This window comes from Lampetra fluviatilis, chromosome 52 (assembly GCF_964198595.1).
Source record: "Lampetra fluviatilis chromosome 52, kcLamFluv1.1, whole genome shotgun sequence".
NCBI lineage: Eukaryota > Metazoa > Chordata > Hyperoartia > Petromyzontiformes > Petromyzontidae > Lampetra > Lampetra fluviatilis.
The window spans coordinates 7648960-7665408 of record NC_136326.1 but is presented as its reverse complement, the minus strand read 5'-3'; the positions used below and the strand labels follow the sequence as shown (position 1 = coordinate 7665408).

Sequence of the window (16449 nt, the reverse complement as noted above, 5' to 3'; positions counted from 1 at the left end):
CTTAAAAAGACTCCTGCACAAAAGCTGTAAGCTAGCAACTATTAAGTTAGCGTGTCATGCCCGCCCACTTTTGTCTCCCCAATGCTGATGTTCATACAACCATCCTGACTACTCATTTAAGGCTGAGTCGGAATTGAACTCGGGTGGCCGGGCGTTGTAGAGCAGAGCACTAATTGCTGCACCACCTCTCTCACCCCCCTCACAACAACAACAACAACCGCCATTCGCCAATAAGTGGCGGTGACGTCACCACAGCGCTTGTGCCAGGCTATGTAAACGTTAAGGCCACGCAAAGTGTCCAACGCTCGCTGGCAGGAGGTCACGGGAGAGACCCAGGTGCCATGGATTGACTGAGATCACTGGCTGATGCCCCCTACTGTTCCAACTTGCTGTGTTGTAGCCACCTGGCGCTCCACTCGTTGTTATTAGCCGGAATTGAACTCGGGTCGTCGGGCTTGTAGAGCAGCACGCTAACCGCTGCACCACCTCTCTCCCCCCTGCCCTCACACACACGTACGCACACATGCACGCGCACGCACGCACACACGCACCCGCCACGCACGCACCCGCCACACACGCGTGACCCTGGCAGGCACGGCGCCCTCTCCCCGTGGGTGGCCCACGACCCCAGTGTGGCGCCGCCCGCCCCGTGCCGGCCCTTCGAGCCGTTCGTCCTCCACATCGACGCCGTGCGCTACCTGCCCGATTGCGCCACCATCATCAAGGTGCGGCGAGGCTCCGCCCTGAGCAGATGAAGTATGTCACGTGCGTGCAGGGGAGGAGGAGGAGGGGCTGCCACGACGGAGAGAATTGACGTCGAAACGTCAGCACGGATGGGATGACGATCGTGCATGATGATTGCTGCCAGCCTCAATAGGCGCTCGCTAACAGCACTTATCCGAACAGTTTGCTAAAGGCTACACGGAGGTCCGTTGTGTTTTGGTGGGGGGGGGGAGGGGGCTAAGACGGAGGTTTCTTTCGATCCGAAACTAAATATTTTGGGATCATCTGAAATACAATGTCGAGGCCCGACTTTCAGATCCTCTCGGGTGAATGCGAACGTGGCGAGAGCTCACCCCCCGTGATGGCATCGGCGGACCTGGCCACGGCGACGTCTCGACCTCTTTTGCCAGATTCCGAATCTGCAGCCGGATCGTGTGAACTCGCTTTGTCGCCCAGCGCCGCCACCATCGTCGCGATTACGCTCGTTCACCTGGGAAAGCCCAGCAGCGCTGCTCCGCCTAACGTCGAGCGCTATCCTCGCGTGCGCTCCGCGAGCGCGCAGGTGACGGGCCGCGTGGTGAAGTCGGGCCTGGAGGGACTGGAGGACATCATGGCCGTGCCAGAGTTGGACAGCCTGGCGCGGAGCCCCCACTTCTCGGAGTGCGTCTCGGTCCCCGCGGGGAGCGACGCGCGAGTCCACGACGACGCGCTGCTGCTGCTGCGCGTCTACACGCTGGAGAGGGACTCGCGGCGCGCCGTCGTCATCGGTGTGCAGCCCGAACCGCGGCCCGAGATCCCTGCGTGAATGAAATGAGGGCTCCACCTCTTCCATCTTTATGGGATAGCGTGTTTCCCCCTTGCACGTGCGGGTTTTCTCCCAGTGCTCCGGTTTCTTCCCGCCTGTAAGAACTCGTTAATTGGCTGAAAACATCTTAATTTATATGGGACTGCAGAGCTTGGGCAATTGTTCACCGCGTGGCTGCTGCTGCTGCCTTCCTGACCATCTGTGGTTCCTCCTCTTGGCACCTCTGAGCCGTTCTCTGTCTCCGAGAGCGAGCGACAGCAGTGCAGTGGCGACAGTAGGCGGCGGCGCAGTTTTTCAAGTTGAAATTTAATTTAAAAAAAAGCCACGGATATTTCGTTCATGAGGATAGGAGCTGAGTACTGAGAGCAGCCGCTCACCCGCAACACTCTGAAAATGAGGACTCCACCTCGCCTGTATATTTGGCGTTTGCATGTTCTCCCCATGGTTGTGTGGATTTTCCTCCGGGTCCACCGATTTTTCCCTCCGCTGAATATTTGGCCACTATACATTTACACGTGATGAGCCAAGTCATTGAGCTATCATTTGTGGCCAGGTCACTTTTGAAAAAGAGCTACGTAGCTCAGTGAGCCTTACCTGGTGATAACAGTTTAAGCCTTTAACACTTTAACAAACATCCGGACGGCGTGGCGCGTGCTCCCGTGCGCCTGCGTGTCCGCGTCGTCTCCAGGTAACGTCCTCTTCGGGCTGTTCCGGAGCGACGGATGTCTCAAGAGCGGCGGGCACCAGCTGAGGCTGTGGGCGGGGATGCCCGATCCCGGGGACTCGGCTCCGCTGAACGAGCACTCGCTCGTCCATCACCCGCTTGTGCCGGCGTGCACCATCCTCATCCGCTTGCTGCCGCTCACTCCGGTAAGGGTCCTCAGCGAGCGGCTTCTGCACGGCGCGGCCGCTTGCCAGGTTTAGGCTACGTGGCGGCAGAGTTGAGTTGATTTTGTGCAAAGTGGCTGAGAGCTAAAACTATATAAGTAATATATATTTTAAAAATATAAACACGCTTTAATGAAATGTAACGTACTAGTAATGGAAGAACTCCACGACTCCAGGAAGTGGCCCCGAAGCTTGCCACAACATAAGATACCGTGGTGATTTACAGCCAACGTCAGTGGAGCGTGGACAATTAGACCCAAGCCGAAACATAACATATAAAAAATAATGTCTAAAAATATATATTTTGAATTTTTAATGATAGAATATAGTATTGTCATCAGTATGACATAAGTATAGCAAGTTTGCAGTCGATGGAAGTGGGTAAAAATTGAGTTGCAAGATTTGAGGATACAACAACAGACAGAGTGAGTTAATAAAAAGCGTGTAATAAAAACTAAACGAAACTGTTTTTATTTGACCAGGTAACGCCGACTGAGCTATGTAGCTCTTTCTCAAAAGGAGACGTGGCCACAAATGATAGCTCAACGACGAAGTGGCTTATCACGTGGAAAGTTATTTCAGCCAAACAAGAGCGTGTTGATTCTAAATATGGAGGGGAAAACCGGAGGTCCGAGAAAAATGCACGCGAGCGCGGGGAGAGAGATGTGCAAACTCGGCAATGTCTCCTGCCCCCCGCCAAACGCCCCCCCCCCCCCTCATCAGGAGCCGAGGCCCCGGCCTTCGTACGAGACAGGGTTCTACTTGACGGAGGGGGCCCGCCCCTCGCCCTCGGAGATCAACATCATGAGCTCCTACAGCAGGGACGACGCGGGCTCCCCCCGCACCGTGCGGGACTGGCTCTCCGTGCTGCACCCCGGTGGTACGCCGTCACACCATCACATCATCACACCGTCACTCCGTTTCACCAACACACCCTCACACCGTCACTCCATTTCACCAACACACTTTCACACCGTCACTCCGTTTCACCAACACACCCTCACACCGTCACTCCGTTTCACCAACACATCATCACACCGTCACTCCGTTTCACCAACACACCGTCACACCGTTACTCCGTTTCACCAACACACCCTCACACCGTCACTCCATTTCACCAACACACTTTCACACCGTCACTCCGTTTCACCAACACACCCTCACACCGTCACTCCGTTTCACCAACACATTATCACACCGTCACTCCGTTTCACCAACACACCATCACACCGTCACTCCATTTCACCAACACACCATCACACCGTCACTCCATTTCACCAACACACCGTCACACCGTCACTCCGTTTCACCAACACACCGTCACACCGTCACTCCGTTTCACCAACACATCATCACACCATCACTCCGTTTCACCAACACACTTTCACACCGTCACTCCGTTTCACCAACACACCATCACACCGTCACTCCATTTCACCAACACACCATCACACCGTCACTCCATTTCACCAACACACCGTCACACCGTCACTCCGTTTCACCAACACACCGTCACACCGTCACTCCGTTTCACCAACACATCATCACACCGTCACTCCGTTTCACCAACACACCCTCACACCGTCACTCAGTTTCACCAACACACCGTCACACCGTCACTCCGTTTCACCAACACACCGTCACACCGTCACTCTGTTTCACCAACACATCACACCGTCACTCCGTTTCACCAACACACCGTCACACCGTCACTCTGTTTCACCAACACACCCTCACACCGTCACTCCGTTTCACCAACACACCCTCACACCGTCACTCCGTTTCACCAACACACCATCACACCGTCACTCCGTTTCACCAACACACCATCACACCGTCACTCTGTTTCACCAACACATCATCACACCGTCACTCCGTTTCACCAACACACTTTCACACCGTCACTCCGTTTCACCAACACACCCTCACACCGTCACTCCGTTTCACCAACACACCATCACACCGTCACTCCGTTTCACCAACACACCGTCACACCGTCACTCCGTTTCACCAACACACCGTCACACCGTCACTCCGTTTCACCAACACACCGTCACACCGTCACTCCGTTTCACCAACACACCGTCACACCGTCACTCCGTTTCACCAACACACCGTCACACCGTCACTCCGTTTCACCAACACACCGTCACACCGTCACTCCGTTTCACCAACACATCATCACACCGTCACTCCGTTTCACCAACACACCCTCACACCGTCACTCCGTTTCACCAACACACCGTCACACCGTCACTCCGTTTCACCAACACATCATCACACCGTCACTCCGTTTCACCAACACACTTTCACACCGTCACTCCGTTTCACCAACACACCGTCACACCGTCACTCCGTTTCACCAACACATCATCACACCGTCACGCCGTAACACCGTCACATCACCACCCTGCCATGCCACCACACCACCAGGCTGTCACGCTACCACGTTTCGCTCCACAGGCTGAAAACTTCAGGAACTGAATTTGTTCGTAGCTGCACTGCGCTACGAACCCGGCAACCGAAGTTCGATTCCCGCTCACCTACAACATCAATGACAAATATCAGAACCGGTCCTGGGCCTCCCCTAGGTCAACTCAGCATAAAATGAGTACCTGATTTCATCTTCTGATAGACCTGTTCTTCACCTGAGGACGCTGTCTTTCCGACAGACCTGTTCTTCACCTGGGGACGGCTGCTTGCATTGTGGCCGAAACGTCGTGAGAATTGTATTTGATTCTGTTTTATTTTTATTATTTTATTATTTCCCTTCTACGTGACTTTACTGAAAGAACCAAGAAGATGAATCTCTGCAGTCACGAAAGCTTTAAATCGATTCCTGATTTCAGTGTTTTAAATAGGAGCAATGGAGAGACAAAGGCAGCTGGCCGGGGCGTGGTGACTGCTCCACCACATCGTGTGCCCTGCCGGGCCTCCGCAGGTGCTCGCTAACGAACACCAACACCTTGCGGAGCCTACACGGGGAACCTTTGTCTTTGTGTGCGTTGCAGAGCTGCCTGTGGACTGGCGCAGCGTCTACCTGGAGCTGCTGGACGCGCGGCGGGCGCTGCCCCCGGGCTGCCCTGCGCCGCACCTGAGCCCGCTGAGGGCCGTGCGGTACCGGCAGCGCACCGGCGTTTGCGTCAGCGTCACAGACGCCAGCGTCACATCACGTACCCGGCGCACACGTGTAGACACAAAGACCGCCCGTGTTGCCTTTAGTGCTGTTTTTCGTACGCCGCACCGGGTGCTCGTTTGATGCTGAGTCGGCCTACCGGAGGCCCAGGACTGGTTCACATATTCGCCACTGTTACTGGGTCACGAGCTTCGGTCGCCGGGTTTGTAGCGCAGTGCTGAACCGTGCACAAAGACGCACATGCAAACAAGTGCTTTTGAACTGGCCACAACACCCTGTTATATCATCCCTTTGCCTTGCGATGGCGTCGGTCAGGACTCGATCTCGTCCTACTCACCGGCCCCCATCGGTAACAACTGTTGGCCGGTTCGAACAGGGCAATTAATTTATCGCTGCACACATCTGACCCCTGCGTGTTGTTGCATTGCGCGCGAGCCAGGCGGCTGCCCGTACCATTACGTACAGGTGTTGGCGAACATATTGCCGAGTGCCGAACTGGACACGCACGCCGTCAAGGAGATCGTGATCGCGAGCCGTTTGAACCTCGTCAACTGCGGCACTCTGAGCGGGGAGCTGGAAAACTGTAAGGTGCGTGATGCAAGTGGAGGCCCGAGGGGTCAGAGCGCTGAGTCGGCACCGCTGACGTCCCTGGATTCCAATCCGGGGTTCAGCCGCTTGCCTGTGATTAAACCGGGATCTCAAGTTGCAATGAGTTGATGGTCTCAGCCTGGTCACCAGTGACTCACGTAAGAGACCCATAGACTCACATAGACTCACATAGAGACCCATAGACTCTCATATAGACTCGCATAGCGACCCATAGACTCGCATAGAGACCCACAGACTGACAGAGACCCATAGACTCACACAGAGACCCACAGACTCACACAGAGACCCACAGACTCACACAGAGACCCACAGACTCACACAGAGACCGACAGACTCGCATATAGACCCACAGACTTGCATAGAGACCCACAGGCCCACAAACTCGCATAGCGACCCATAGACTCGCATAGAGACCCACAGGCCCACATAGAGACCCATAGACTCGATGAGTCAATCCTCTTGACTGCGTGTCAAGTGATTCGTGTTGTGCTGCGTATGCCGCGGGTGCCGGATGCGTCTTAAGCCGCCGACGCGTCAGCGACGCGCGATGGCATCGGCGGATCTGGCCACAGCGACGTCTCGACCTCTCTTGCCAGATTCTGAATTTGCAGCCGGACCGGGCGAACTCGCTGCTGCTCAGGGTGTTCGGCCGGAACGACGGCGGCGACGACGGTGAAAATTCGGAATTTGCCGACGTGAGCGGCGCGGACTCCAAAGGGAGCAGCTCGTCGCCGCAGCTGGGCTGGGGAGTGCTGCCCCTGTTCCACGGGTAACTCAGGAGTGTAACAGGTGTCCTGGGCCCCGTGGTCATGGAGTTCCCTGTCCCACAGCCGCTCTCTAACTCAGCGGATTACAGGGCCCTGTAATCACAGAATTCCCTATCCCGCAGCCGCCGCCTATCCATAACAGTTTTCTCCGTGACGATTTATCAAATATAAGCATCGCACATTATTATCCTACAGTCTATAAAACTCTTAAAAGGATTTTATCCATCAAGATCTGAGGTTTCTGAATTCAACTGAATTATTGAGGGCATTGGTACGCATTTAATTTTCTGCATAAAGCCTGACACTCATCAGGCGGTAGTAAGGTAAGATGGTCCACTGAGCTGGAAAGTGGGTTTTGTGTGTCTTTAGTAATTATATCTTTGGAAAAATGGACATTCTTTGTTTGAATTATTCTATGTTCCAGGCCATATGTGAGGACAGGAAAACATCACATTCTGCTGTTTGAAGGGGCTCCAGATGAGGTAACGCTGATCCATTCACTCCACACACACCGCACGTATCAGCACACTGTGCAAATTGTTGAAGTTATTACTCAGCTCCGACCCCAAACTCTAACCTTTCACCTAGTCCACCGCTGGTCGATCACCGAATCTACGGCCGTCCGACATGCCTGAAGCTTTTATGAGAACCAGGATTTGTCGCCGGTTTTAGAATGTTCTGGCCTCGTGATGACGTTGACGACGCGCGGGCAAAGCGCGGAGCAGCTACCTGAGCAGCGGGTGGGACCAACGTCAGGAGGAGCAAATAGGAGGCCACTCGCTGTGCGCAGTGGCGCTAGCGGTTTGGTGTAGGCGCTGCTATGCAAAAGAAAAAGCGGCGCGTGGGGCTGGTAGCTCACCGTGCGTTCTGGGTCGACCCTCCCAGATATCGGGTAGCTGTGTAGATCGCCGGCGAGGCAAGCAGTGGATGCATTCTCACGCGAAGGGATTTCACGTGCTCGGGGCCGGCCGGTGAAGCGCGCGGAGCGTCCGCTCCTCCCTGACTCTCTGCGATTGTCGTCAGAACGTGGCGGCGCTGCTGACCCGGGGGGGTGGGGACGTCGCCTCCGCCCTGCGGGAGGCGGAGGAGAAGCAGTGGACTCGGCGAGCGCAGCTCTGCACCGGCCTCACCGTGGAGCTGTGGGACGGACATTACCTGGAGGCCGAGAGGCAGTCGCTCATGGTAACTTGAACGATTCCACAACAACGCCCCTCGTCAGGCGGCGGCGGTGGCGGGTGGCGCGGTGGTAACGCTCGAGGCTCACAGCAGGAAGCACCTGGGTTCGATTCCCGTTCACAGCCAACACCAGCGATATCTGAACCAGTTCTTAGGCTCCCCTAGGTCGATTAAGTACCTGGTGCGATAGTAAACATTATCTGGTGCGATAGTAAACATTACCTGGTGCGATAGTGAACATTGTCACTGGGGAGGTATTATCACCGGGTGTGGTGCTGGCCACCCATCCCCTTGTGTTCCGTGCTGGCCTTCAGACGTGCACGCGAACAGCTCTTGCCCCAACAGTCTGTTAATGCTAGACGGGGAATCTTTGTCTTTGTGACCGGGCTGTAAACGGTAGATTGTCTGTCCGCCAACAGAACTGGGCCTCCAAGCATCAGGCGGAACACGGAGAAGAGCGACCGTAGCCTTCCTGTTCGTCTCCGTACGGAAGGCTCCGCTCGTGAGACGACGGAAACTTGGACGCGTCACACCCTCGGCCGGCCGGCCGGCTCCCCCTCGACGAATCCGCGACGGCGACCGCAGGCATCGACGGCACGCGGACACTGCGGCACTCTGCGGCACTCTGCTTGGTGTCCGCTACTCGGCCGACTCGATGATGTCAGCTCGTGCTCTGGTTAAGAACACTCAACAGGGCGGACCTCATGACGGATGTCAGCGATGGCTCTCGTTCAATTGGATTCCTCCCACCGCCTCTGTCCGCCCAGGGGCATAAATGGGAACTACCGCAGTTAGTCGATCGGTGGGTATTGGGTGTGGGTACTCCTAACTCATCTCCCAAGACGTTCCTGGGCCAGCATGGACGAGTTGATTCTAGATTTGAAGCTTTCGTGACTGCAAGGATTCATACTCTTAGTTTTTGTCGGTAAAGTCACGTAGGTAAAAAATAAAATTAAAAGTTAATAAAAGTAATAATAGAAATAAAATAAAATATTAAATCACGACGTTTCGGAGGCAACACAAGTCTCCGTCAGCTAAATTTTAGCTGTGACGGTCCCACCTGATGACGGAGACTTGTGTTGCCTCCGAAACGTCGTGATTTATTATTTTATTTCCATTATTACTTTTATTAACTTTTCATATTATTTTTTACCTACGTGACTTTACCGGAAAAAACCTAAGAGTATGGACGAGTTGGCCAAAACTCACTCGAGAGATGGGCCCTCTAAATCTGCCTCAGCGGAGGCCCTTCTTTCAGCAGTGGCGTGAGAAAATAGTCCCAGAGCTGTGGCTCTACCACTGCGGCCTTCTGCCGGTGGCTGTGTTAAAGATGCCCAGACTGCTCACGATTCCTCTGTGTCAAGAGCGGCTGATGCACACTCACTCCAAGCCTTCATTGGTCGCATCTAAAACCCAAGCGCAACGTTCACTCCGTGCATCTGCTGTCTTGGAATTAATTCAGTGTAATACTGTCTTTCACTACTATTTTATATGCTGATTAGCGGTTCGCGTGAAAGTGCCAGTGGTGGAAATTCCATAGTATAATCGCTGTTGACTTCCCCACAAAGTGGAACTCATTTCATCCACGTCGGAGGGAGTAATTACAGACTGTAAACCCACTGACCAGGATTTAAACTTCGGATTGCGAGCCTCTCGCTTTGCAGGTGAGCCACCCGGCCAGATTTTTGTTACTTTTTTGTGCTGGGTGGATTCTTACGTCGCAGGGTCGTGAGAGGCGGCAGGGGCTTGGGGAGGCCTTTATCCGACAGTGTCTTGGCCATGGCTGATGATCGTGATGATGATTATGAAGCTGATTTTTTGGAGTTTTAGCATTGTGTAGTTGTTTTGTATGTATGTGAAGTATAGTAAACTACGGCGGGAAACCACTTGACGGGTAGCACACTTTATTCACACTTGGGTTGTCATAATAACACGTGTTGTCACTACAGCTCACGCTACACGTTCCACCTGACACGGGTGGTAACTACTGCTCACGCTACACGTTCCACCCGGCTACACACACACGGGCATTCCAGCCCCGTAGCATCCGGGGGAACCTCTAGACCCACCCCAGCTTGGGTACGGATCACGACCACTGGGTCCCGTGGCCCGGTCCTCACACGGACGTCCGGCCCCCGGGTCCCAAGGTCCCGCCTCTGAGCCACACAGGGCCCCGGTCCTTACAGGGACAGCGGGACTAGGTGTCTCAGGGCCCTATCTCTTCCTCCTCCGTCTTCCGTCTTCACTGGTCACCAACTTCTCCTCGAGCGCCCGCGCGCACCGCCTTATATAGCCCTCCGCTCCAAGGAGACGGAGCCTATGCGGACCGCGATGCGAGCACCCACCCTAACCGACCAATCATCACGCGCTGCCCCACGATCCCTTCTTGTGCCAGCGCACATAACCAATCCCCACGCGCTGCCACATGATCCATCACTGTCAGCGCGCGTCACCAACACAGCCAATCACCATCACATAACCCATGACCCCGCGCTGACCTACGATCCCTCACCGTCAGCGCGCGTCACCAACACACAGCCAATCACCACGCGCTACCCCACGATCCTTACTACCAGCGCGTATCACCACTACATCACCCCCCCCCCACATAGCTCGCAGCCGGCCCGGCTGCCAAACAACAACAAACCAACAACAAAAAAACCCCACTCCCGAAGTGTGCCCCGTAACACAACAACAACGCAAAACAACAACACAACACAACAAGACAACACAACAACACAACACAACAACAACCTATGTACAAACCGACGAGCAACACAATAAAGTTATTCCGAAAAAAAACGTGTCCAGTGTCTCCTTGACTACCGATCCCCCTTCCGCACGCTCCTTGAACGGGTGATAAAGTGGTCGAGCGGACGGGAAACGTAGTGACGAGACGCTCCGGCCGCGTCGGCCCACATCCCCACCCCATTTATTCGGTCAGGAAAAGTTGCGCGACCTAGCGCGAGTCTGCCTGGCCGGTCCGTCGTACGGGACGAGACGCTGTCGACCGTCCGGTGGCACCGGCAGCCCAGGAAGGCACGGTTCGAGCCTGGAAGAACCGGCCGTGTTCCGGGGATCCGGTCGTCGGTGGTCGGCAGCCGTCAGTTCCCGGACACCGGGGGTAGTTGGGACGACTTGGGGCCGTGGTCGTCGTCCAGCTGAGGTCCCGTGGCGCGCTGACGTGGAGCACGGCACCCGGACGCCACGTGGCCCCGAAGGCCGCAGTTGTAGCACGTGATGAGGGACGTCGGAGGTCTAGGTTGCTCCAGCTTGCAGGTCGATCGCAGAGGCGAGCGACCCCCCGACCTCCAATCCTCCGGTCGTGCAGCCGCGAACGCCTCCTCCCGTGGGCGAACGACCTGGGGCTCGGTGACCACCGGGCCCGGAGCTGAGACCCCGGCAGCAGTGCAGACGACCACTTGTTTCCGCTGCAGGACCTCGTGCGCTTGAATACTCGTTGCAACACACAACGAACATATATCCACTTCGTCGGCTGTGTTGATGGGGACCCCCAGGTCCTGTGCCAACTTGAGCAGTTGTTCCAAAACCATAGCGTCCTGCCCCTCCTCGTCCATACGAGGGAACGCGGCATCGGCGAGGGCCAGCAACGCCGTGCGGTAGGCGAGCGCGGTCTCCGTGTCCGCCTTCCGTCGGCCGTAAAATAGGTGGCGGCAGGCCGAAGGTGGTCCGTAAACTTTGGCAATGAGGCCCAGCGCAGCCCTAAGCGTGGAGCGGGCCGATCTCGATGCGGACCCGAAGGCCGCGAGCGCGTCGTCGTCCAACATGGCCGGCAGTGCCCGCAGCGCCGTAGCGTCGGACCAGGCCGACATCTCTTGATGCGCCAGAAACCTCCGTTGGAATACGCCCCAGTCCCCGCCGTCCGCCTTGAAGGCTGTCAACGTGGGAAGGCGCTGCTGGAAGATGATGTCGTCCTCTGCCACGTGGCTCTCCAACGCCGCACCGTCGGTCTGCAAAATGGCGGCCCCTATGGCAGGTGGAAGATGGCGGCCCGTAGCGCGCGCCGATGACGTAAGCGGCCGCGCTTGGAGGACCCCCGCCACGTGGTGCTCGCCATTCCCGCCAAAAGATGTCCGCTCGGTAGAAATGGCGGGAACTGCAAAGTCATTTTGGCAGGAATCAGCGAGACGAGTCTTTTGAATGTCCGCCGACGTCCCTGCTCCTCCCGACGTGGTGATCTCCGCCAGGATGGACGCCGCGGCGAGTAGCAGCTTCGCCAGGCGGGAGTGTGCCTCGCGGAGTCCGGCATCAGCCCCCAGCCGCTCGTCTGGCGGCCATGAGGGGTCCTGTGGCGCAGGCATCTCCTCCTCTTCTCCCCCTGATGCCTGCTGGCCCGCGTCGTCGTGGTTATCCTCGCGGTCAATCTCGTGAGTCTGATGAGTCTTCCTGGTATCCATGCCTGGAAGACTTTCACTCCTGACGCCAGTTGAAGTATAGTAAACTACGGCGGGAAACCACTTGACGGGTAGCACACTTTATTCACACTTGGGTTGTCATAATAACACGTGTTGTCACTACAGCTCACGCTACACGTTCCACCTGACACGGGTGGTAACTACTGCTCACGCTACACGTTCCACCCGGCTACACACACACGGGCATTCCAGCCCCGTAGCATCCGGGGGAACCTCTAGACCCACCCCAGCTTGGGTACGGATCACGACCACTGGGTCCCGTGGCCCGGTCCTCACACGGACGTCCGGCCCCCGGGTCCCAAGGTCCCGCCTCTGAGCCACACAGGGCCCCGGTCCTTACAGGGACAGCGGGACTAGGTGTCTCAGGGCCCTATCTCTTCCTCCTCCGTCTTCCGTCTTCACTGGTCACCAACTTCTCCTCGAGCGCCCGCGCGCACCGCCTTATATAGCCCTCCGCTCCAAGGAGACGGAGCCTATGCGGACCGCGATGCGAGCACCCACCCTAACCGACCAATCATCACGCGCTGCCCCACGATCCCTTCTTGTGCCAGCGCACATAACCAATCCCCACGCGCTGCCACATGATCCATCACTGTCAGCGCGCGTCACCAACACAGCCAATCACCATCACATAACCCATGACCCCGCGCTGACCTACGATCCCTCACCGTCAGCGCGCGTCACCAACACACAGCCAATCACCACGCGCTACCCCACGATCCTTACTACCAGCGCGTATCACCACTACATATGTATGTTGAACTTATTTTGCCCCGTACGTAGCCAACCGTGCTAAGAGGAGGTTTTGCTTTGACTAAAATTTTACCTTAAATAAATGTAAAAACCATAAAATTTTGGCAATACATTTGTTGAAGTCTCAAGCCTGGATGATAATGCTTTAATTTAATACCACTGCCAGTTTTGGCTGTGATTGGGAGTATGGGTTCGGAGTCTGGGTTTGGAGTCTGGGTTTGTAGTCTGGGGTTGGAGTCTGGGTTTGTAGTCTGGGTTTGTAGTCTGGGGTTGGAGTCTGGGTTTGGAGTCTGGGTTTGGACTCTGGGTTTGGAGTCTGGGTTTGGACTCTGGGTTTGGAGCCTGGGGTTGGAGTTTTGGGTTGGAGTCTGGGTTTGGAGTCTGGGTTTGGAGTCTGCGTAAGCTATCGTGGTTGTGCTGCTGTGCAGTTCTCCCACATGCGTTCAGGTCGTGCCGCACAATGTTGGACGTTTGTTACCACACCGCTTTGCTACCTTACCGTTTCACCCTGGTCACCTTCAGTTATATTGAACACAAATTCAGACTCTTCTGCAGTCTCACTGGTGTATACCACTAACCAATTTGTTCATTCACAATGAACATGTGATCGAGTGAACTAGTGATCCTGTCTGCGATGTTTTTATTTTGTCACATCAGGCCATATATACACTCAGAGCTTCATCTCTCACTCGATATTTTGCGGAACCCTGCTAGGCTTGGCACTGTAGCAAGGCTTTAGCGGCATAAGACCACGACAGCACAAGGCGACGCCCATCCAGAACAGAAAAGTCTAAAAGATGTTTTCCTGCTCAAATGGCTGCTGAAGCATCGTTCACAGCCCCTGAGCCAGTGGTGGAAATTCCACATTCCTATGACAGGAGGCAAGTCTCCCCAGAGGACAACCATCAGTGTTAACTTCCCCACAAAGTGGTATTCATTTTATCGAGTCCTGGGGTGGAGATGATGATGATGTGCGGAGTCAACCCACCCCTACCCAGATTTGACCACCGAGTCACCTGGCTCGGAGCCGGAGTTCCGGACTGGTGGTGGCCGAACGGAATCGCTGCGTGTGTGAGTGCCAGTGGATCAGTCGGGAGTTGTGGTGTAGTGGTTAGCGCTACGCAGCACTACGAATCCGGCGTTCCTGTTCGAGTCCCGCTCACGGCCACTAGCACCAGTGACGATTAAACGGAACCGGTCCTGGGCCTCCCCTAGGTCGACTCAGCCTCAAATGAGTACCTGGTCTGGTGTGTAAACATCGCCACTAGGGAGACAAAGGCGGTCGGGGGTGATGCCAACCTTCATAGGTGCTACTGGCTAACAGCACTTGCCCCAACAGTCTGTTCAAGGCTATACGGGGGATGTTTGTCTTTGTCAAAAATTGTGAATGCGTCATCGGGAGGACACACTTGGTGGTGGGGGTCAGTGACCGGCGGGTCGGCGGTGATGGGGCGGCGCGTGTGACAACGGCTGGTGGTTTAGTCATGCGTCAGGTTTATGGTCACACGTGCTTACCGACTTATTACGAGGATTTGTTAACTGGGAAACCGCTAACCGGTTTTTAAAACCGGTAATCAATTCCGGCGGTGTTTTTTTATTCATTAATTCACCGATCGCCCTCGCGTCTTGGTTTAAATGTGTAAATGATACGGCTGTGCAAATTATTTGCTCAAGCCACTAACCAATGGGGCTTTCACTAGAGGGGGTAACTAGAGTGGTCGGGTATTTAATCTACAGGGACTCCTCTACTTACGAAAATTGTACTTAGGAACTTTCAGAGATACGAACAAACCTGTCCGTATGTCCAGTTGCCTGTTCGGACCATGAGTCATAAGTTCAACCGCCGTGCAATAGATGGCGGTGGTTGCATCTACATCTGTAGAACATTAAGAACCAGTGGCATCTACATCTGTAGAACATGAAGAACCAGTGGCATCTACATCTGTAGAACGTGAAGAACCAGTGGCATCTACATCTGTCGAACGTGAAGAACCAGTGGCATCTACATCTGCAGACCATGAACCAGTAGCACCTACATCTGGAGAACGTGAAGAACCAGTGGCATCTACATCTGTAGAACATTAAGAACCAGTGGCATCTACATCTGTAGAACGTGAAGAACAGGTGACATCTACATCTGCAGAACGTGAAGAACCAGTGCCATCTACACCTGCAGAGCGTGAAGAACCAGTGGCATCTACATCTGCAGAACGTTGAAGAATCAGTGGCATCTACATCTGTAGAACATTAAGAACCAGTGGCGTCTACATCTGCAGAACATGAAGAACCAGTGGCATCTACATCTGTAGAACATTAAGAACTAGTGGCGTCTACATCTGCAGAACATGAAGAACCAGTGGCATCTACAGATGATTCAACTTGTAAAGCCATTCCCCGTGTTTAGTGTACACGCCGTACAACATGTACGGAATCGACAGGAGTAAAGTTGGACTTGCGAACAAATCGACTTACGGACAGACCTCTGTAACCTAACTCGTTCGTAAGTAGAGGAGTCCCTGGACTCTCTTACACGCTGACGAAGCATTTTACCCCATCGCACGCGCCCTGCCGATCGACTCAATAGCAAGTTAAAATCTGAACAAAGTTGTGTTTATTGCTCCAGGCAATTCTGTATTGCACCGGTTTTCTGCACACACACACACACAATTGTCTGTACTAACCGGTTTTCTTGGCGGGTTTGGCGGTTACAACTCACGCTCACTGATGCCACCAACCCAGGAACCACACTTGCGATGGTGAATGCGAGCGCCACTTAAATAAGTAATATTTAAAACAACTTTTTTTAAACACGCTTTTATGAAATGTACTAGTAATGGCAGAACTCCACGACTCGAAGAAGTGGCCCCGAAGCTTGCCATAACGTAAGGGACCGTGGCCAATTACAGCCAACGTCAATTGACCGTGGACAATTAGACCCAAGCCGACACATAACATATAAAATAATGTTTAAAAATATAGATTTTAATTTTTTATGATAGAATATAGTATTGTCATCAGTATGACATAAGTATACCAAGTTTGCAGTCGATACCACATTGGGAAGTGGGTAAAAATGTAGTGACTTAAGATATTACGATAACAACAGTGAGTTAAATAAAAGCGAGTATTAAAAAGCTTCAGGCCGCGCGTCTTATA

General features: G+C 54.4%; 1 protein-coding gene across 5 annotated transcripts in view; it reads left to right on the top strand.

The window, feature by feature from the left end:
- LOC144949127 (uncharacterized) overlaps positions 1–10976 on the top strand; it is a 31957-nt gene extending 20981 nt beyond the window's left edge. For all 5 annotated transcript variants that reach the window (XM_078878990.1, XM_078878989.1, XM_078878991.1 and 2 more), the window contains 10 exons: positions 593–725; positions 1286–1490; positions 2217–2398; positions 3140–3296; positions 5428–5589; positions 5992–6140; positions 6758–6930; positions 7353–7410; positions 7952–8110; positions 8524–10976. In XM_078878990.1, the coding sequence (XP_078735116.1) occupies positions 593–725; positions 1286–1490; positions 2217–2398; positions 3140–3296; positions 5428–5589; positions 5992–6140; positions 6758–6930; positions 7353–7410; positions 7952–8110; positions 8524–8571 (1426 nt within the window). In that variant the 3' untranslated portion in view covers positions 8572–10976. The remainder of the gene's footprint in view (positions 1–592; positions 726–1285; positions 1491–2216; positions 2399–3139; positions 3297–5427; positions 5590–5991; positions 6141–6757; positions 6931–7352; positions 7411–7951; positions 8111–8523) is intronic.
- The last annotated feature ends 5473 nt before the right edge of the window (positions 10977–16449 follow it).